At 39.7% G+C, this 22,989-nt stretch overlaps 1 protein-coding gene across 1 annotated transcript in view; it reads right to left on the reverse strand.

The window, feature by feature from the left end:
* The window catches only part of LOC134358651 (syndecan-3-like), a 51,190-nt gene extending 28,941 nt beyond the window's left edge, over positions 1 to 22,249 (reverse strand). The window contains exon 1 of the mRNA XM_063071109.1: positions 22,074 to 22,249. Within this exon, the coding sequence (XP_062927179.1) occupies positions 22,074 to 22,136 (63 nt within the window). The 5' untranslated portion in view covers positions 22,137 to 22,249. The remainder of the gene's footprint in view (positions 1 to 22,073) is intronic.
* Positions 22,250 to 22,989: the final 740 nt, after the last annotated feature.

Below are 22,989 nucleotides of genomic sequence, written 5' to 3' on the forward strand. Positions count from 1 at the left end.
GTGCATGAGGAATAGTTTACGGCAGATATGGAAGCAGAGACCATACATTATCTTAACCGAAGAGTTGCTATCTTGGTATAATAATAAAAACCAATAGCATTGACCTAGTGAAAGACATGGTCCATTTCTGTACAGTGATATATTATGAATTATTTTAAAGTACCTTTTCCATTAAAAACTTGCAGTTAAATTTCTAGTTCATGTGTTTGGCCTTTCTGATATTAATGTCCTGGATTAAATTTAATTTCATTTCTTTGCTCTGCAATATAATATCAAAACACTAAGGGACAAATCTTTGTAGTGATGATAAGCTGTCTTTGTCTTTTAAATGGAAGCAAAAATGAACCAAAATGCTGTCCTAAATATCTACTTAGTTATTTATTTATTTATTGAGATACAGCGCAGATTTAATCTGAGCCTAATCACGTGACAACTTACAATGCCCAATTAACCTACCAACTGGTATGTCTTTGGACTGTGGGAGGAAACTGAAGGACCTGGAGGAAACACATATTGTCATGTGGAGAATGTACAAGTTTCTTACAGGCAGTGGTGGGAATTGAACCCAGGTCGCCTGTACTGTAAAATGTTGTGCTAAACTCTACACTACCATGCAATTCAAAATATCACAAAATATCGTTTGCGATATATATCAGTGATTTCAGTGAAATGGAAACAGATGGATTAGCAAATTTGTGGAAGACACCAAGATTAGTGTTGTAGTGTAAAGGACAATCAAGGAATACAGTGGGGTATAGATCAGTCACATATATGGGCATAGAAGTGGCAAATAAAGTTTAATCTGGACAAGTGTGAGGCGTTGCAATTTGGGAAGTCAAATGGAAGGAGAAAGTGTACGATTACTAATAGACCCCTCAATGGTGTTGAAGCACAGAGGGAGATACACAGTTCACACAAGTGAATAAGACGAAGCATATGGCATGCTTGCCTTCATTGGAAGAAAGAGTAAGAAATCATGCTAGAGCTATATAAAACTTTAGTCTGACCCACACTGTGTGCATTTCTGGTTGCCCCATTATAGGAAGGATATGGAAACTATGGAAAAGGTGCAGAAGAAGTTTAACGGGATGCTGCCTTGATTACAGGATATTATCTATAAGGACAGGTTGGACAAACTTGGATTGTTCTTACAGCATCAGAGACTGCAAAGGGAAATCTGATAGAGGTTTTTAAAATTGTAAGAGACATAGTGGAGACAGTCAGAATCTGTTCATTGGGTAGAAATGTTTTATGCAGAGAGTGGCAGATGCCTGAAATGATTTTCCAGGGATAGTAATGGAATCAGGCAGTTTGGAATTGAAATTGGAATATTATTGTCACATACACGCAGTGGCCACTTTATTAGGTACACATGTACACCTGCTCGATGATATCTAATCAGTCAATCATGTGGCAGCAACCCAATGCATCAAAGCATGCAGGCATAATCAAGGGGTTCAATTGTTGTTCAGACCAAACATCAGAATGTGAAAGAAATGTAATCTAACTGACTCTGACAGTAGAATGATTGTTGGTGCCAGACTGGATGGTTTGTGTATCTCAGATTCTGCTGATGTCCTGGGCTTTTGACATACAACAGTCTCCAGAGTTTACAGAGAATGGTGTAAGAAAAAACAAAAAAAAAATCATCCAGTGAGTGATAGTTCTGTGGGCAAAAACACCTTGTTAATGAGATAGGTCAGAGCAGACTGGTTCAAGCTGACAGGAAGGTGATAGTAACTCAAATAACCACACGTCACAACAGAAGGGCCTTTCTGAGCACACATCACATCAAACCTTGAAGTGGATGGGCTACAACAGCAGAAGACCATGAACATACACTCAATAGCCACTTTATTAGGTAGGTACCTAATAAAGTGGCCATTAAGTGTATATTAAGACACAGTGAAAAGCTGGTCTTGCATACTGTTCGTACGGGTCAAATCATTATACAGTGCTTTGAGGAAGAACAAGTTAAAACAATAACAGAATGCAGAATAAAGTGCAGTGCATTTAAACAATAAGGTTTCAAGATCATAACGAGGTGTATTGTGAACATAGAAATCTACAGCACATTACAGGCCCTTCCGCTCAGAATATTGTGCTGACTATGTAACCTGCTCTGGAAACTGCCTAGAATTTCCCCAGCACATAGCCCTCTATTTTTCTAAGCTCTATGTACCTACCTAAGAGTGACTTAAAAGACCCTATTGTATCCGCTTCCACCCGAGCTTTACAGTTTATCTCATTTCCCACTGGAAGAGGGCTGAAAAGAAAATATCCATTGTGGGTGAGGTCTTTGAATATAATTGGATTACTGAGGCAGCAAGAAGTATAGACAGATTTGTACTAAATGTGTCTTTGGTGGCGTCTAAAAGACTTTTAGATAGACACAGAGATATGAAGGGAATGGAGAGATATGGAGCACTCACAACACGCTGGAGGAACTCAGCAGGTCGGGCAGCATCCGTGGAAAAGATCGGTCGACGTTTCAGGCTGGAACCCTTCGTCAGGACGGAAGAGGGAAGGGGCAGAGGCCCTATAAAGAAGGTGGGGGGAGGGTGGGAAGGAGAACACTGGTAGGTTCCAGGTGAAAAACCAGTAAGGGGAAAGATAAAGGGGTGGGGGAGGGGAGGCAGGGAGGTGATAGGCAGGAAAGGTGAAGAAGGAATAGGGGAAAACACAATGGGTAGTAGAAGGAGGCGGAACCATGAGGGAGGTGATAGGCAGCTGGAGGAGGGGGCAGAGTGAAATAGGGATAAGGGAAGGGAGGGGGAGGGAATTACCAGAAGTTGGAAAATTCTATGTTCATACCAGGGGGCTGGAGACTACCTAGACTAGCACCCCCCCAGCTGCCCATCACCTCCCTCATGGTTCCACCTCCTTCTACTACCCATCGTGTTTTCCCCTATTCCTTCTTCACCTTTCCTGCTTATCCCCTCCCTGCTTCCCCTCTCTCACCCCCACCCCTTGATCTTTCCCCTTACTAATTTTTCACCTGGTACTACCAGCCTTCTCCTTCCCACCCTCCCTCCACCTTCTTTATAGGGCCTCTGCCCCTTCCCTCTCTAGTCCTGATGAAGGGTTCCAGCCCGAAACGTTGACTGATCGTTTCCATGGATGCTGCCTGACCTGCTGAGTTCCTCCAGCATGTTGTGAGTGTTGCTTTGACCCCAGCATCTGCAGAGTATTTTTGGAGAGATATGGATGCTGCATGGGAAGAGGTAATTTAGTATAAGTCGGCATCAAAATTGGTACAACATTGAGGGAAAATGGCCTCTCCGGTGCTGTACTGTTCTATGTATTTCTGAAAGTGCATGACTGAAAAATGATGTGTGCAATTATATAAAACCTTTCACTTCACTTTTAGAGCAATCGAAAGTGTTCAAAGCTAATGAAGCATGTATGTATTGAGGCCTCTTCTGTAAGTCAGCAGCTAGTACCCACAAAAATAAATAATGATCGTGATCACAGTGTTTTAGAAACATTGACCAAAGGTCCAAGACATCAGAGACAACTGTATTTTCCTCTTTTCCAAATAACCCAAGATTTGAGATGGTGTCATTTTGACATCTCAGCGATCAGCACCAGCAGTGCATATTTTGTGCGATTCATTGCTGAGAATGACATTAATATTTCTTGTGCACTAACATTCTCTTGAACAACCCAGGACAAATTGGCCTAAAGTATGTTCTGGTTACATATAATGAATTCTTAATAAAGACCAGTTTCATTGTTGTCAGCTTTAAAGTCAGCTGAGTGGCATTTGTGGAAGTAGTTAAACATGTTCAAGGAGTTTCCGATACAAGCTGATGAGGAAACTACAAATTTCCTAATACTGCACAACCAAGGAGCTATGCAAATTTCCAGATGACGAGTTTGCCAAAACTCTGAAATTAATGGTGAAGAGCACAGAACAGATAAAGTCTGAGGAAAGTGTTAAACTCATTCCTAAATCCCTCTCCAGTTCCCTTATTCTGTAAGCAAAAGTCTGAAGCCACTATTTATACCCATTAGGTAGAGTCATGCTGATCCAACAAAGGCATTCAAAATTCTGCTTTGGTTCTCAGGAGGGAATTTTCTGAAATATAAAAAAATCATAAATGGGTCTTCAAATCATTCTGAGAAAAATTGAGGAAGTTTATGTGAACTACATTAGCATTTGATATGGGAGATGGGTGAAGTTCTGTTAATATATTTGTAAAGAATCTTGGGCTAAGATATTAAAAACTAACATTTAAAGTTCAACTAAATCTGACTAGAGCATCATAACTCTTCACTTACACCCAAATTTCTGAACTTGCAATGGGAATTCTTGCCCTCACATTCTGGTACAATGGCACTGGAACTCTGAGGCCTCATCACAAGGAGAATCCTTTTGTATCAGTATTACCCACTGATTCTTACCTAGAAACTCAGTTTCACCAAGTCCAGGGAGCTCAAGCTCTGACTTGCAGAGCTGACTTCACTATCCACAAAAGAACAAAAGCTTCTGATGGAAAGTAGCATATCAAAACCAAAGAACTTCCTAAAGTTAGAGCATATCATTGTGAGTCTTTGTACAGAAACTCTTCATCTACACCTCTAGACAAGAGGAAACATTGTAATCGCAATGATAGCCCACCTCTCATGATTCTATTTGACTTAAAGATCCCAGTGTAAACCTGCATTTTAGGCACCAAACTTCCATTAACAAGCCAGTCATTTTAAGGCCTCCTTAACCCAGTGAGATTCCTGGCAAACAACTGAGAGAGTAATCACTATGTGTTTTCCAGAACAAATAGGCGGAGATGTGAACATAGTGTGGATTTCAGAACTTCTAAACAGTACAATTGGCTGTGAAATGGAAGCGCACTGCCACTGCCCAATTTCCGAGCTCTTTAATGCAATAAAATTTCTGCCAAGAAGAAATGTAAGAATCAGTCATCTAAATTCCCTAGATTAAATCTGGTACATACTGTTAAAGCCTAACATAGAATCCATTGCAGTTCTAGTGCAGAATGAGGTCACTTTACCTTATCATGTTAGTACTGGCAGAAACAGACCCACCCAGTTCAATACCCATTTTCCAGCTCCACAGCAATGTCCCTGCAAGTCACAGCACCTCAGCTGCAAACCTAACTTTTTTTTTTAAATATGTAGAGGTTGTTCTTGCTCCTTTTGTCTTTTTAGAAAAAGGGTTTCTGACCCCCAGGACCCTCTAATCCATGTACTTCACTTAGGTCTGCTATTAACCTCTCTGCTTAAGGGTAAGAGGTTATTCTTAATCACTCTTTTTGGACTCAAGTGTTACACTCCTCAACTAAATCTGTACTCTGCCCTCTCATTTCAACGATATGTGTATTTGTAAGACTTTGACTACCCAGAGCAGGCATTTTGAACACAATGAAAATACCACCAATGCTGCCAAGTCATTGGAGGATAATTAAACCTAAATCATTGTCCTCTCTCAGGCCAACAGCCCACCTGTTGAATCCCTAGTTGCTTTCATTCGGCCTTGATGGGCAGCCACGTTGTTCGCAACCTGATATCAGAGCCTTAAAATGAAGACCACTGGCACTGTGAGAGATTACTAGGCAGGCTGAGTAAAAGACACAAGGATGTGCTCAAAGCCTAATTGAAAAATATGCAACATCCTCACTGACTCCTAGCAATTTTTGGCCCATGACTGTCATGGTGAAGGAGGAACATTTGGGATGGTGCTGAGAATTTCAAGACCATGGGTATCCTTCGTAACAGCAGAGGGAATGTACACTTCACCAGCTATCACGCACCTACCACATCAGGCACTTACAATCCCAGAGTCTGCTGTTTCCATTTTACCTCATCAGTCATCTCAGAACCTACAATACATGAATGGAAGCAAGTCACTTTCAATCCCATGAGACAGCCTTAGAAGGTCTTCGTGCAATCACATTATTCTGAAGATGTCAGGAAAAAGAAATGAGTACAATACTCCTCAGGTGGTACAAATTGAGTTTCATATTATTTCGACATAAACTCCCTAAACTTCACTCACCCCAACTCTGAACTGATTCCCAACCTACAGACTCACTTTCCAGGACTCTAGAATTTATGTTCTTAATAATACTTATTTATGTTTTATTTGTTCAATTATCTTCTTTTGACATTGGTCATTTGTCAGTCTTTGTTTATGTATAGTTTTTCATAAGCTCGATTGTATCTCTTGATTTTCCTTTAAAGGCTGCAAGAAGATGAATCTCAAGGTAGTATATGGCGACATATACATACTTTGATAATCAATATACTTTGACTTTGACTGCTGTTACATTCTATGTCTTTAGAAATTAGGAAACCCCCAAAATATTTTCTTCACCTCATCTATCTCTCTTACTGCTTTCATGAATCATTGGATGTGCACCACTTACAATGTACAGATCCACATGCTTTCAAGGTCAGCCATGTGGGGCTGAGAGCGTGGGCTGGTTGAGCTGGGGATCCAGTGATGAAGCAGGTGAGAGACAAAGCTAATGTCTGGGTCAGATACAAAAGAGGAGTCCTTCAAAAACATGTGTGTGAAATAATAGCTGCATGGTGAAATTGGGCCAGATTTCTGCTTAGTCTTCAGATAGGTCTGCAGATTTGATTTGCAAAATGATAGATTTGATTTAGGTAGTAAAACAAGAGATATGGAAATAAAAATTATTCCACAAATTTTGTAAAATTTAACATTTTATTTTGAAGGTATGATTCAAATGTGCATCAATGAGTATACATTTTAGATTCATAGAAGTAACAATACACTATAAAATATCCTTGCAGTTTTTAATTGCTATTGTTGAGAAAATGGGAAAATGCTGAATGATCATGTTAACAACTTAACCTCCAAAGAGCCCCAAGCAGGTTTAATGAGGACATCATTATGGAATCTGAAACCCAACCTAGGAAATTATATGTTATGTCAGATTTTCATTTTGATGCCTTGTGGTATATTAATCCTGATTCCAGCAGCAGCAAGTCAAATTTCATTTCAGACCTCCTCTGGTGACAATGCATTTGGCCTGTGGATCTGTGTTACAAATCCTAATGCAACAGTACATACCGCAGACACTAATCAAATCTGATGCAAACAAGATGTGTTCTTCCAATGACTTGAGTACAAGTGCTTTTAAACTAACTGAAAGAATATTTTTTTGAAATCTTATTCTCTTTGTGTATCCACTTACTGGGGAAATCTTACATTTTAAAAACCTGTCCAAATGTTTAGATATATTTTTCTTTCCATTTTAAATTGCATTTTTTGTAATAGCAGTTAAGTTGGAGCACTTAAGGTTAAGTCTTATAGTTCAAATGACTGGCAATTCCTTTGAAAATTAAACCTTTTTTAAAGACCAGTTCCATAAGTTGTATCTTTCCAGATGTTACTTTTTATGCATATAAAATGGATTGTTGTGATTATTGTTGCATTGGAACAATAGCAATATTTCATGAATTGCTTGCCAATAGTTTCTTAATAAGGACAAAATGGCAAAGGCTGAAATTACTTATTTTGCCCTACAAAATGACTACAGAGGCATATTATTGGCAATAGTTGGTTTACGAGTCAAAGTACTCTCCAAACAAATGTTCCCATTCAAGTTATAATATAAATATTTGTCAGATACACGACATTTCTACTAACATCAAGCACCCTTAAATTACAGTAATCTCAAGCCATTTAGTCTTATTGAATGATTACTTTTAAAGACTATAAACTAGTTTTAGTCAGAGTGGTGTATGTGACACCATTCCACTAATGGGTAGAAAGATATTACACATCATATATTAATTTAAAAAGGTGAATCAACAATTCAGAAACTGTTTCTCCTCCTCTTCTTCCTGTTTTCCCAACCCTAAAATCAAATAATCAGGTGCTGTCTTCTGAGTAATTCCAGGAGGCTTTGTTACAGACAGCTATCTACCTGCCCAAACACACCAGCTTCTCTTAAGAGGAAGAGATGTTGCCCAATAATCTTTCTAGCATGTTGAAGCAGAAGAAGAGAAAGAAAGTGAATATTTTGAAAGTGATTTTATCACAAGTACTCTCAGACTTTTGCAATATGCTCAGCTCCAGTGGTAACACATCTGCGTACACAATAACTTTCTTGAACTGTGCTCCTATACGCTGATTATAGTAATGGCTGCTACTCAACATTAGAGCTACTTGAAAAAAAACTATGAAGTTCAATTAAAAGTTACTTGCTTTATTTGCAATGGGATAATGTCTAACTTATAAACATGGTCTGTCTATTTATACTACTGACCCATGCTCCTTGTTCGTTTGAAGGAAAACCAAGGGTTCAGTAAAGTAATCATAAGCTCAACATTGGGGCATTTCAAATGGGAAATTGATACTTTCTGAAGTGAAACAATGTTCAGTAAAGTTATGGAATGGCAAACTGGCAAATGGATGCTGTAACTAGCTTCTTGTCCCTCCAGAAGTTGGGAAAACAATGTTGATTCAACCAGTTCAGATTATACAGAGCTAACGGCCTAGTGTTTGAGAGCAAATCTGATTCTCTTTGTGCATTCATCAGCCACCATATCAGCCCTAGTTTCAGAAATTATAAACCCTACAAGTTACTTATGGCCATTGGTGCAGTGGCATCAGCAGACACCGAGGCGAGTGCAAGGCTGGCTCCTTGCATGCATTCCATCCCTGCTGGGCTGAGCTGAGCATTGAACTAGCAACTCTGCCATGTGAAAAAAACAGACAAAATGCTAAACAAACAGCCAGGTTGCCACCCAATTCGCCATAAGGCGCGGAGAGGAATAGCAAAATATCTACAACCAACATCTCAGCTTTTAAACTTTTGTTTAAAAACAAATCAAAATATTGTGTCCTTGAAATCAAATGCTAAAGGCAAACAGCCAATTCCACAATTATTGAAAACGACATTCCTCATACATGTTAAAGGACACGGGCAAAAACTGAAAACCATGAGAGAAAGAAGACCTTTAATATGTACATTATCACAACGTGTCTTAGTAACTTTACCTGCCCATCGTTTAATACTTAAATAAATAAATAATGTAATAAAAATAATAAAGTTCAACGCTACAAGATGAGGCAAAGCTTTTACAAGTCAAATACAATTCCAGTATTTGTTTGGCAAATGTCAGCAGTGCTATAGAGAACTACCAGCATTCCCCAGTACAAGTGCGAGTAAGTTTGGGCACCCTAAAAGTATGTGTCTGTTTAGGAAAGTCCCAGTATTCTGGAAGCTGATCACCAGCATTTTCATGACTGTGTTCCATTGCTGAACTTAAAGTTCAAAGTTCAAAGTAAATTTATTATCAAAATGTGTATCTGTTACCATATGCTATGTTGAAGTTCATTTGCTTGCAGGCATTTATGTGAAAAAAAGAAATGCAATAGATTTTTTATGACAAACTATACATAAACAAAGACTGACAAATGAACAACATATAAAAGAAGAAAAACTGTGCAGATAAAATTACAATCTGAGAATATGAGTTTTAAAGAATCTTTGAAAGTGAGCTTGTAGACTGTAGAATTTGATCGGAGTAGTGGCGAATGAGCCTGATGGTCACTGTTTCCTCTAAGCTGCGCAGGTGTGCGGCCACACGGTTACTGAAATGCTCCCACACACATAGCTCTTGTTGCTGCAAAGCTGGATTTCTTTTATGTAATTTTGAAAAGTTTATAAAACATTAAAGATTTGCTTTATTGCACTGTATTTCTTCATATCCTTCAATTAATAAATAAAATCAAAAGTATGTGATTTTTCAATTTTCATTCTAAATATTTATCCTATCTATATTACCATATAACCATGTAACAATTACAGCACAGAAACAGGCCATCTCGGCCCTTCTAGTCCGTGCCGAACGCTTACTCTCACCTAGTCCCACCGACCTGCACTCAGCCCATAACCTTCCATTCCTTTCCTGTCCATATAGCTATCCAATTTAACTTTAAATGACAATATCGAACCTGCCTCTACCACTTCTGCTGGAAGCTCGTTCCACACAGCTACCATGCTCTGAGTAAAGAAGTCCCCCCTCATGTTACCCCTAAACTTTTGCCCCCGAACTCTCAACTCATGTCCTCTTGTTTGAATCTCCCCTACTCTCAATGGAAAAAGCCTATCCACGTCAACTCTATCTCTCCCCCTCATAATTGAGGTTAGAGACAGAATTGGATGCAGATTAGCTCTGGTAGCTTTTGCAGGCCATTACTTCTGACAAAGCGAAACCTAACAACATGAATGGCTGTGATGCTTCACTCCCAGATGAGCTCAATGGCTTTACACACGTTTTGAAAGGGAGAATAAAACTACTCCTTTGTGAATCCCTGCAGCATCTGGTGACCCTGTGCCAACCAGCTGGCGGGAGTGCTCAAGGACATCGTCAATCTCTTATTACTGCTGTCAGAGGTTCCTACCCAACGTTCCCTCTAAGCTGTGTGCATGCACACATCTTTTGCTACTCGCGCACAAAGCAATTTAAACTGTGCACAAAAGTTTGTCACCCTCTACCTTGTTGGCATGTTAAGTATATTTCACAATCATACACAATCACATTTCCTCTTCCGGTTTCAGATGCAGATGGTGTTGACAATGTTGAGTTTGCAATGATTTGTCTACAGATTTTAGAACTGACTTATTTATACTGTTTTTATTGAAGAAATTATTGATTCACTATGTCAAATTCCAAACAAGCAAAGGCCGTGAAGTGCAAAAGAATGGCTAGTTTGCTTAAAGTAGAATGGCTTATTATCCTTACAATAGCTTCAGGTTTACACCCACTTAAAAATTTAGTGTGAACCTGTTGTTGTCACTATGCAAAAAAAAAATTGCACAGCACAAGATTTTTGTGCACACTGGTCATTACAAAATAGAGTGAACATTGTTCCCACCCGCTTCAAAAGTGCAACAATCATACCAGTGCCAAAGAAGGGCAGGGTGAGCTGCCTCAATGACTACCATCCAGTGGCACTCACATCTAGTATGATGAAGAGCTTTGAGAGGTTGGTCATGGCCAGAATTAACCCCGGCCTAAGCAAGGATCTGGACACACTGGTAATTTGCCTATCACCACAATACGTCTACAGCAGATGCAATCTCACTGGCTCTTCACTTGGCCTTGGATCACCTGGACAATTGTCGTGCCTACACCAGGCTGCTGTTCATTGACTACAGCTCAGTTTTCAACAAAGTCATAGTCTCAGTTCTAATCAGCAAGCTTAAAACCTGGGCTTCTGTACCTTCCTTTGCGACTGGATCCCTGACTTTCTCACCGGGAGACCACAGTCTGTGAGGATCAGGAAAAAGCATCTCCTCCTCATTGACAATCAACACTGGCACAACTCAAGGATGTGTGCTTAGCCCATTGTTCCACTTGCTAGACCCACAATTGTGTGGCTAGGTACAGCTCAAATTCCATCTATAAATTTGCCTATGACACAAATATTAACGCAGAATTTAAAATGATGATGAGGAGGCATGCAGGAGTGAGACAAATCAGCTGGTTGAGTGGTGTTGTAGCAGCAACCCTGCACTCAATGCCAGTAAGACCAAGGAATCAACTGTGGACTTCAGGAAGGGGAAATCAAAGGAACAAACACTAATCCTCATTCGAGGGATCAGAACAAGAAAGGGTGAGCAGTTTCAAGTTCCTAGGTGTCCACATCTCTGAAGATCCATCCTGGGCTCAACATATTGATGCAATTGCAAAGGTACGGCAATGGCTATTTTTTCATTAGGTGTTTGAGAAGAATTGCTATGTCGCCAAAGACACTTGCCACTTGCAAATTTCTGCAGGTACACTGTGGAGAGCAGTCTGGTTGCATCACCATCAGGTACAGAGAGGCCACTGCACAGGATTGGAAAAAGCTGCAGAAACTCTATCACGGGCACTACTCTCCCCAGCATCGAGGACATCTTCAAAAGGTGATGCCACAGAAAGACATGCATGCAACATTTCAGAAACAGTTTCTTCCCCTCCGCTATCAGATTTCTGAATGCACAATGTACCCATGAAGACTACTTCTGTTTTCTTTTCCCTCTCTTTTTGCACTACTGATTTAATTTAATTTGACATACAGCAGTATGCCTGTCTTATTAAACTTGATTTTGATTCTGATAAGGGAATAACTGTCAGCATTTTTCTGAGTGGTTTTGAGGGAAAGGATTGCTCTACCTCCCAAAACCAACATTTCTAGCATGATTGACTTTACATGCAGACGCATTGCCATAGTTCAGAGTCCCATGACCTGGTCCACTTAGCTGCCCTTTGGTGATGTACAGGAGTGAAGAACAATGTTTTTTGCATGTCAGGATGCTGCTAACTGAAATACTAACCATGATACCTGTGTTGTATGGTAAAGAAGGTCTTAAAGTAAAACACATAGATTATGAGCTAGGACAAAAATTTGGGACACAACTGTCCTTAAGAGTGCAAATATGAAAAATAAGACTATAACATATAGGAGCAGAATTAGGCCATTTGGCCCATCGGGTCTGCTCTGCCATTTCATCGTGGCTGATCCATTTCCTCAACTCCATCCTCCTGCCTTCTCCCCATAACCTTTCATGCCCTGACTAATCAAGAACCTATCAACCTCTGCCCTTAATGCATCCAGTGACCTAGTGTCCTTTGATACCTTTGGAAATAAATTCCACAGATTAACACACTCTGGCTAAAGTAACTCCTCCTCAGCTCTGTTCTAAATGGACGTCTTTCTATTTCAAGGCTCTCTGATCCTAGACACCCCTACCAAAGGAATCACATCGACTCAATTGAGATTTTTCAATATTTGATGGGTTTCAATGAGATCCCACCTCATTATTCTAAATTCCAGTGAGTACAGACCCAGAGCCATTGAACGCTCCTCATATATTAACTATTTCATTCCCAGAAACATCTCTGTAAACCTCCTTTGAACCCTCTCCAACGCCAGCACATCCTTTCTTAAATAAAGGGCCCAAAACTGCTCACAGTACTCCTAGTGAGGCCTCAGTAGTGCCTTATAAAGCCTGGGCATTACATCCTTGCATTTATATTCTAGACCTCTGGAAATGAATGTTAACATTGCATTTGCCTTCCTCACTACCAATTCAACTTGCAAATTGGCCTTTAGGGAATCCTGCACAATGACTCCCTATGCTATTACCTCAGATTTTTTAATTTTCTCCCAACTTAGAAAATAGTCTCTGTTTTTAATCCTTTTACCATGTGCGCAACCATATTCTTCACAACACTGTATTCCATTTGCCCCTTTCCCCATTCTCCGAATCTGTCTAAGTCCATCTGCAGCCTCTCTGCTTCCTCAGCACTATCTGCCCCCTCCAGCTATCTACGTACTGTCTGCAAACTTGGCCACAAAGCCATCAATTTCATCGTCCAAACTGTCAACATACAATGTAAATATAATCGTTGACATGCAATGTAAACACTGCGGAACACCACTAGTCACTGGCAGCCGATCCAAAAAGGATCCTTATGTTCCCATTCTTTGCTTCCTGCCAATCAGCCAATGCTCTATCCATGCCAGAATCTTTCCTGGGCTCTTATCTTGTTCAGCAGCCTTATGTGCAGCACCTAGTGAGAGGCCTAATGAAAATCCAAGTACACAACCTCCATCGATTCTCTCTTGTCTAACCTGCTTGTTATTCCTTCAAAAAATTTCTAACAGATTTGCCAGGCAAGTTTTTCCCTTGCTGACTTTGGACTATTTTGTCATGTGCCTCCATCCACTTCCTTAACAAACAACTCCAACGTCTTCCCAACTTACTGGCCTTTCTCCTGCCTCCCTCCCTTCTTGAAGAGTGATATTTGCAATTAGCCATCCTCTGAAATCATGACAGAATCTATTGGAGTATTACTTGGAGTACTGTGTCCATTTCTGGTCGCCTCACTATAGGAAGGATGTGGAAGCATTGGAAAGGGTACAGAGATTTACCAGGATGATGCCTGGTTTAGAAAGTATGCATTATGATTAGAGATTAAGGGAGCTAGGGCTTTACTCTTTGGAGAGAAGGAGGATGAGAGGAGATATGATAGAGGTGTACAATATAATAAGAGGAATAGATAGAGTGGATAGCCAGCGCCTCTTCCCCAGGGCACCACTGCTCAATACAAGAGGACATGGCTTTAAGGTAAGGGGTGGAGAGTTCAAGGGGGATATTAGAGGAAGGTTATTTACTCAGAGAGTGATTGGTGCGTGGAATGCACTGCCTGAGTCAGTGGTGACGTTTAAGAGACTACTAGATAGGTATATGGAGGAATTTAAGGTGGGGGGTTATATGGGAGGCAGGGTTTGAGAGTCGGCACAACATTGTGGGCCAAAGGGCCTGTACTGTGCTGTACTATTCTATGTTCTATGTTCTATTGATTCTTGAAAGATTATTACTAATTCCTCCACAATCTCTTCAGCTACCTCTTTTAGAACCCTGGAGGTGTAGTCCATCAGGTCCAGGTGACTTTTCTACCTTCAGACCTTTCAGTTTCCCAAGCACCATCACCCTGGTAGTAGCAACAGCATTCACTTGAGTTAGGACTCTGAGCCATGGCCAGAGTGAAGCCATTGTCAGCTGAAAAATGCAAACATACACACTTCTTGACAAGAGAAAACTACTTTGCAAAAACTGTGATGCCACATTTCACAGCGCAACAGCTTGCAACACTTACCAAGAACTCTACATGAAAAAAAACTGCAGGAAATATTATTTAAAAAAAAAACAAAAGAAAAGGTGTCACAATTAAAGGGACAATGGGGTCCTTTATGCGTTTCCAACTGCTCCCAATGTGGATTGATTCTGAGAAGTCTCTTGGAAAGACCAAATAAAAGAAAACTGAGGACTGCATAAAATATACATCTGCATGTGTAAAATTTATCTTTTATTAAGAATGCTGTTGGTGATTCAGAATTAATCTACAATATAATAATGTAAGAATGTAAGAAGTAAAAAAAAGACCTCATCTCCTTGAATCAGATTTTAATTAAACAAATCACAGTTGATCTTGTACTTTTTGCACCATCCTGCGTTGATCTAATATCCCAGAATTCCTTAGATTCTTAACAACTGTGCACTGCAAATAACTTGGAGGAAGCCATCCTTTGATCCAGCAAAAGCCTATTCAGAAAATAAGTCCTCATAGTGGAAAACTAGGTTTCTATTTAAATGGGATTATTCTTGGATGGAATTTCTCTGTCCTACTCTGTTCATTTATAAGAGTATCTTTTTTTCCACCGATGTCCAAGGTAAAATTCTGCTTGACTCATCCTGTGAGATACAGATCGCTAACATTGTATAACTGAAACGTGTTGAAACATGGTTCAAATTAAAAAGTGAAGTGCCACATAAAGCTGTACTTGTCTATTCAGTGACCTTAATACTAGTCTTATAACTATAACGTTGCATAAAAAGCACTTATGGGAACAATTAACTATGAAGAATTGCTCCCAAACTAGTCTATGGTTTCATCATAATTATGTTGATTGTTCCATGTTAATTGTTCATTACTGCTAATTAAGAAATCTTAGAGACAGGAGATTCAATAGTTGCATTTATTGTTCAACTATCACTACCAAAGCATTTTGCAAATCAATCAGGCTCTTTTAAAATTTAAAATATTCTGACAGTGACCACATTTAACATTTAAGCAGAAACTTCAGTTGAAACATTTGAACAAAAGACAGACAAAGGAAAAGAACATTGAGAATAGAATTGCAGGGTGGTCACATTTTGGAATTGCTGGCTGTAGGGGTGGCTGAAACGGGATTCATGTCATTTAACTGGTATTGGATCAGGACCAAAGAGAGAAGCATTTAGACAAGCACTTGAATTCCAGTTCTTGCTGGGCTGGAGTCAGTGGTTCCATTAGAACTGCTGGCTTTCAGCCATGGAAACTTCAACAAGTCTTGGACCTTCAAGTATCCACTGCCAAACATGGAACTTCAAGATTACTGAGTGATTTATGGTGCAGCTCCCGTCAGCACACTCCACCCCTAGACTCCGCATCGAGTCCATTATTCAACATAACACATGTGAGGTCACCTCTCTTATCCATGCCATTTCATCTCCTTTGAAATCAGTGGGGGCTCTTGGCCATTAGAGTACAAGAGAAGGTAAATAAAATGTAAGCAAAACTCTACCACCAATTTTCCTCTTTTTTGAAACCCATTAGGGACATTTGAGATTAGTGCCTCAGCACTTCATCCTCTGAAGACTCATTGGCCACTTAACTGGAAAAGGCAGGAGGCCACTGAGTTTACCCATCCACATCTGGGCCAAATGAGTGAAGGTGGGCAGGAACCATCATTGACCAATCCCAGTGACAGATGAAAATGGTGTCAGGCAGAACACCTGCTCGCCTGAATTTCTCATTAGCATGATTTAGAAGCCTTTGGGTAAGGTTGTTTAGTTTGGAAAATGGTGATCAGAATTCTTTTGAAACGTTAACAAACATGTAGCAATTAGAGAAAAGTATGTGAAAACGGTGAAGACAAAAATCTAAGACACTAAGTTACATTGTCAGAATTATCTTCTTTTTAAGCCAGGCTCCATACCAGGAGCACAGCTTGCTAAAGATATCCTACAGAGTCCTTTCATACTTCACTACATAGTAATTTTACTATTAGTCACAGTAAATTATGATATTAAAAAACATGGAGCACAAGTATGAAAGCCAGATAGAAAATCAGAAGCATTCTATGTTGTATTTACCATAGTTTACCATAACTCTTCACCTTCCAGTACATTACCTAATTTTAAAACATGTATTAAAATTTAATTATACCAGCAGGGGTATCTGTACAAACACAACATATTCAAATACAGCATGCAAGTGAGCTCTGCAGTTTCTTAGGCAACCATAGATTAGCCAATATTGGTCTTACTTTGATGCAATTTTTTCAGTCAACTTATCAGGACTTGTATGTTGCTAGTAGCAATGAAATAAATACTCATTTGCGTGGAAACTTCTTAATGCTATATTAGCCACCACACCCTTATAGAAGATTGAAAGGATAGAACATGCCTCTGGCAATGAACACGAAACAGTAAAACATCAGCACATATTAACATACAGAGTTACCTTAAAATGCTTTACTTACAAGGTTTCATCCGCATCTCTTCTAGTGGGAGACTGTGTAGAAAAACCTTTTCAAAAAAGTTTGTGAGTACCATGAAATACAATAGCTTACTGTAATGTATCCATGCTAGTTCAGAAAGTGAGCAACAAGATACAAAGACAAATAAAATGAGTAGGCAAGAAGAAATTTAAAAAGAAAATACAGTATAGGCAATGTGAAATTAATCATCCTGCTAGGAAGAATAGAATGGTGACAGTAAATGTTGATGCATAGTACTGATGGAGACAGAATACATATAACAAATAACAGGTAAGTAGGGCAACTGCTCTGTTGGCATCAGGACTGTGCAGATGAAGTGAAAACCCCACATCATATTGGCCATGCTCTCTTCTCGCTCCGACCATCCGATAGAAGGTCCAGAAACTTTAGATCCCTTAAGACCAGGTTCAGGAACAGTTATTACCTTAAAACCATCAGGCTCCTAATCCAGCATGGATAACTTCACTCGCCTCCACTCTGGACTGAGCCCACAACCTATTGGCTTACTTTCAACGATTCTACAACTCAGTATTATTTATTTACTTTTTTAATTATTTGTACGATTTGCCTTCTTTTGCATATTGTTTGTTAGACTTTTTATGCTACTACCATCAAGGTGCGAGATTCTTGGGTCCACGCCACAAGGTTTAGGAGCGGTTGTTGCCCTGCAGTCATTGGGCTGCTGAATGGACTTCATTCCCTTCAGTACTGAACGGGCTCCATAGCTGTGAATTCACTTTCAGGGAGTCTCCATGTGTTTTCGTTTGCTTTTTTTTTTACTATTTACATGATCTGATCAAGGCACTTCTGCACTGAACTGGCTCCGTGGCTGTGGCCTGCGACCGTCAGTACTCGACACAGCACTGAACTGGCTCCGTGGCTGTGGCCTGCGACCATCAGTACTCGACACAGCACTGAACTGACTCCGTGGCTGTGGCCTGCGACCATCAGTACTCGACACAGCACTGAACTGGCTCCGTAGCTGTGGCCTGCGACCATCAGTACTCGACACAGCACTGAACTGGCTCCGTGGCTGTGGCTTGCAGCCATTGGCTTCATTCACCTCAGCCTGTGGACTCACTTTCAGGGACTCTGTGGTTAATGTTCTGTGTGTTATCTGTTTATAGTTTATTGTTAGCATGATTTGTTTTCTTTTTGCACACATTGGGTGTTTAACGGTCCTTGTGTGTGTATTTTTGAGGAGTTCTATTGTGTTTCTTTGTTTTGTGGCTGCCTGCAAGAAGATGAATCTCAAGGCTGTATCTTGTATACATACTTTAATAATAAATGTACTTGTATACATACTTTGATAATAAATGTATTTTGAACTTTGAGCTTTGAAAGCTTTGTATATACTGGATATATAATGATGATAATTATGCAAATATATGCAAGCTCATCTATAATCTATTTAACTTGTTGGTGTGGGGATGTGGGAATGGCCTGTGGCCTGCTGTGATCTATTTATTCACAACCTCATTGGGCTTCATTGTAAGGGGGTAGAGTAGAAAATCAAGAGAGCCTTACTACAAATGGCAAATCGATAACTTTAGAACTGTGTAACTCTGTTCCTATAACAAAGAATGGATGCACTTCCTTTATGAACAATACAGTGAACATTCACTAGGGTATGTCTTCATAGGATTCACTATAACCTAAATAAATGAAAGGTTATCTCAGGGTTTAAGAACTGACTGGATTGCAACTGCTGTTTGCTGTGTCCATGGAACTAGGGAAAGGCTGGGTGAGATATTGACCCTTTATGAGTCAGAGAAGAAAACTTTGGAACACTTTATCCAAACAATTTTGGACTCCTAGTCAGTAAGCATTTTTTCATTTACAGCTGAATGATTGATTTGATTTCTTCATGGGGATAATGGGAAATGGGTGGGAATATCAAACCATATCTCATTATCTTCCATTATCTCACAGAATTTCAAAGCAGGTTGGAGGGGCTTTATGGTCTATTTCTGAAGTTTTGTACGTTCTGATTAACCAAGGCAGAGAAGAAAGAGAATTAAGAACAATTATTCATTAAAGTTTTTTCAACAATCTTTGATTTAAAAAAACTCTGCTTCATGCAAAATAAACAGTAAGAATGGTCACTGGAGTGCAAACATAGTGACACAAACTATCTCTACTCCTGGTATGCAATCAGACACATGGCTAACTTCAAAAATATTACAAGCTCCTTATTCAAACGCTAATGATTAATGGTCATATCTAAATGAATATGTCATGTTTTTGTATGTGTTCAATAACACAATAGAATGTGAAATTTTTTTTCTTCAAGTGAATTCTACAGAAAAGGCTGAGAAGGGATCTTATTGAAACATATAAGATTATTAAGGGATTGGACACGCTGGAGGCAGGAAGCATGTTCCCACTGATGGGTGAGTCCAGAACCAGAGGTCACAGTTTAAGAATAAGGGGTAGGCCATTTAGAACGGAGTTGAGGAAAAACTTTTTCACCCAGAGAGTGGTGGATATATGGAATGCTCTGCCCCAGAAGGCTGTGGAGGCCAAGTCTCTGGATGCTTTCAAAAAAGAGATAGATAGAGCTCTTAAAGATAGCAGAACCAAAGGTTATGGGGATAAGGCAGGAACTGGATACTGATTGTGGATGATCAGCCATGATCACAGTGAATGGTGGTGCTGGCTCGAAGGGCTGAATGGCCTACTCCGGCACCTATTGTCTATAAAATGCAATACAAATTCAAAAGCTTTCACCCAAGTCAATTCTACTGCCACGCAAATGTTTTGTAGAACTTGTTTTAATTAGCTAATTGCAACCAAATGCATGAAAAGCTCCCCTCCGATAGCAAAATGATACAAGGGTGAAAGTTACATTCTAAGATCAAAACTGGAAACGAGCAGTCACTGGAACATCAACTGCATGTTGCCCACTTCCTGGATACCCAATAAATAGCAATTTAGTACTAATCTATCATTAGATCAAAGTCACGAAGATTTTCATTAGATCAAAATTGGTAAAGATATTTCTCATAAGACCGTACTATTTCTTAACATTTTGAAGTGGATTTGGGCTATTCGTAATTAAATCCCTTACATATTGGAGAAACTAAGAAAGTAAAATATTTGCGGTGGGTCATCCAAGATGGAAAAACATTGTTTTAAACTATTGGGTCTTGTAGACATCTAATACCAATACGTATATGTTTTCTTAAATAATTATTCTCAAATCATATCCAATAATATCAATTTCAAAGGCCATAGTCCCACTTGTAAAGTGACTGAAACAGCTGCAGGTCATTAAGTTAATCAAAAAATCCTACTGCTTATGCCGACCAAACTTCTGGATATTTTCTGAAGTGTTAGGGCACGTCTTATTTAAATTATTATCTTTTCACAAAACAATAATTTTGGCAACTGTTCATGTGCAAGCAGGGGCGAGCTATGAATGCTTTTCTCATACAACCTGCACCTTGTGGCAGATTCAACAATATCAATAACATCCCCGGGTATTTGGAGACCAATGCAGCTCTGGAGGATTATCTTCATTTTGGTCAGTGCAACAGGTCCAGATTCAGCCTGCAGCCATTTTCAGACTGTCAGTATTCCTCAGTTCATAGTCTTGCCTATCATATGGCAAATTTAAAGGCTGATCTCTAAACTATCAAACGCCCCTCTGTGACGGACCTTTAATGTATTTCAATGTTGATATCAATGCTTTACTACGCACCGTTCACGCCCATATTCCTCTCGCTTGATGGATCTGGTTAGAATTAGATCACAGAGCATTTGTATAATGAGCCATTACCGGTTATCCCGGCTGCTATTGCAGTGGAGTTAGCTTCATACCCTGGTCAAGCCACTTGAATGGATCTTCAGGAGGTGGATGAACTAGAAGTTAATCTTTATGAAGTTCCAATCACATTTTTCATATCACGTTTTGATCACTTCAGCTCAACTCAGTACAAAAAATAACTATGCAAAACAAGATTAAATCAGACCAATGATTCCCCCTGTCATGAATAATAATTAATCATCGAGGGAACAAGGCCATCATGAAGTTGCTGCTCTGGTCATTTTCAAGCAGTAGGTAATTAAAGTATTCAAATCAGAGTCTAGATTATATTTGAAAACTGTCGATATAATCGTGTTATTGATATTTAGTTTTGTAAAACGTGGAATAGAGGTTGACAAAAATAGGCGGCAATATATTTTTTAAATACATTTATTCCAAGGATCTCGGGGATGATAAAAGAAAATCACCTCGTATCTTAAAATTAGTAAGAGCGTCAAAGGTTACGGGGAGAAGGCTGAAGAATGGGGTTGGAGGGAGAATAAATCAGCCATGATCGAATAAGCAGAATCGATGGGCTGAATGGCCAAATTCTGATACTGTGTCTTATGGTTTTACTTTTCTTAGAAAGACCTTTCATAGCAATTGATAGTACGATGTTCCACATTCGGAAAAAGACCTGGCTCGGGCTTAATCCTCCAGGTAAATGTACCTCGTGCAGATTACATTCAATGGCTTCTGGCATTAATGGTTAGGTTTAGGTCTACGATGTCTCAGAGCTCAGAGTACATGACAATAATAAATCAAAGGATAAATCAAGTTGTTTCCCTCCTCAGCTAAACAGTGAACAAAAGGGACAAGAATGTTACAAGATCATAAACAGACGATACCACTAATTTAGCTGGAGTTCGGTTGTGTGTGAATGGCAAACTTCGCGGGTACATTGCATTAGACGGGTGAATGTTGCCTACGGAGTACATAGACGAGATCCGGGATCCGTTTCTAAAGTACAATCCAACCCAGAATTAAATCCGATCCTGTTTTCGGTGTTTTAAAAAGAACAATTAAACGTCAGTTCCCTCGTTTGGGCTCGATTCGGCGCATTCTGACTGAAACGGAGACCATGCTTTCCAATCTCGACAGCCTGTAATCACTCGATCAAAGACCACACGTAGTGGAATCAGTTCAATAAACTACAACACTTACCAGCACGACGGTGGCAAATACCAGGGTCAGGAGAAATTTAAGACTGAAACGTGACATCTTCATTATTAGCTTTAAAGTAAATCCGGCAAAGAAATCCCCTTTTATCAATATATAGAGCTGCCTTTACTGAGTTAAAATGTTAGAGCTCGGAACTAATATAGTCTCCGGTTCCCGGCGTCACTGCGCACACCCTACTACCCGCCCACACTGTACACTTAGAGATAAGAACTGCTTGCGGCAACTGCTTTAGTCACCTGGCTCGGAAATGAAAACCTGCTCATTCAGATTACATAATTATCAATCTGCATTTGAAAGAAGATGAACGAGGCGAAATACTTAATCGTCTGGACTTGTGTGCTTGCGAGCACTGACGTTTTCTAGAGTTTCCAGTCTTTCTTTTAGATGTATTTAACATTGTTGTGGCCTCTTTCAAAGAAAGGAAACGCGAACTTGTCTTGTGATTTGACATAGCAGTATAATATGCTCCAACAAGGAAAAACTAAAAACTTTGGAAATAGTTATAAGGTTGGACAGCATGCAACTATCCAAAACCAGGTTAAGTTGTGGGATAAATCTGTGGCATAAAGGATGAAAGGTCTGCTGTATCATTTTACATTACTGTGGTGGATAGACGAAAGATATCATTATACTGTCCATCCATTGTATTGCCCATGCTACAAGTAGGGGAACGAAAGGGGCAGTATTGATCCAGAAGAGCGATGATATGGGTGAAACGCAAGCTCCTCGCGGGTGGAGGATAGCCACAATGGGTCAGATGGCTTAGCTTTGTGATAACTCTTTGCTATAAAAAATGTCATAGAGATATGGTAATGTTCCTACAAATCAATGTAGCAGAGGAGAGAGTTTACAGTTGGTGTGGTGGCTGTGTTTTTCTCAAGCCACATTAATAGCAAGA

Source organism: Mobula hypostoma, chromosome 2 (assembly GCF_963921235.1).
Source record: "Mobula hypostoma chromosome 2, sMobHyp1.1, whole genome shotgun sequence".
NCBI lineage: Eukaryota > Metazoa > Chordata > Chondrichthyes > Myliobatiformes > Myliobatidae > Mobula > Mobula hypostoma.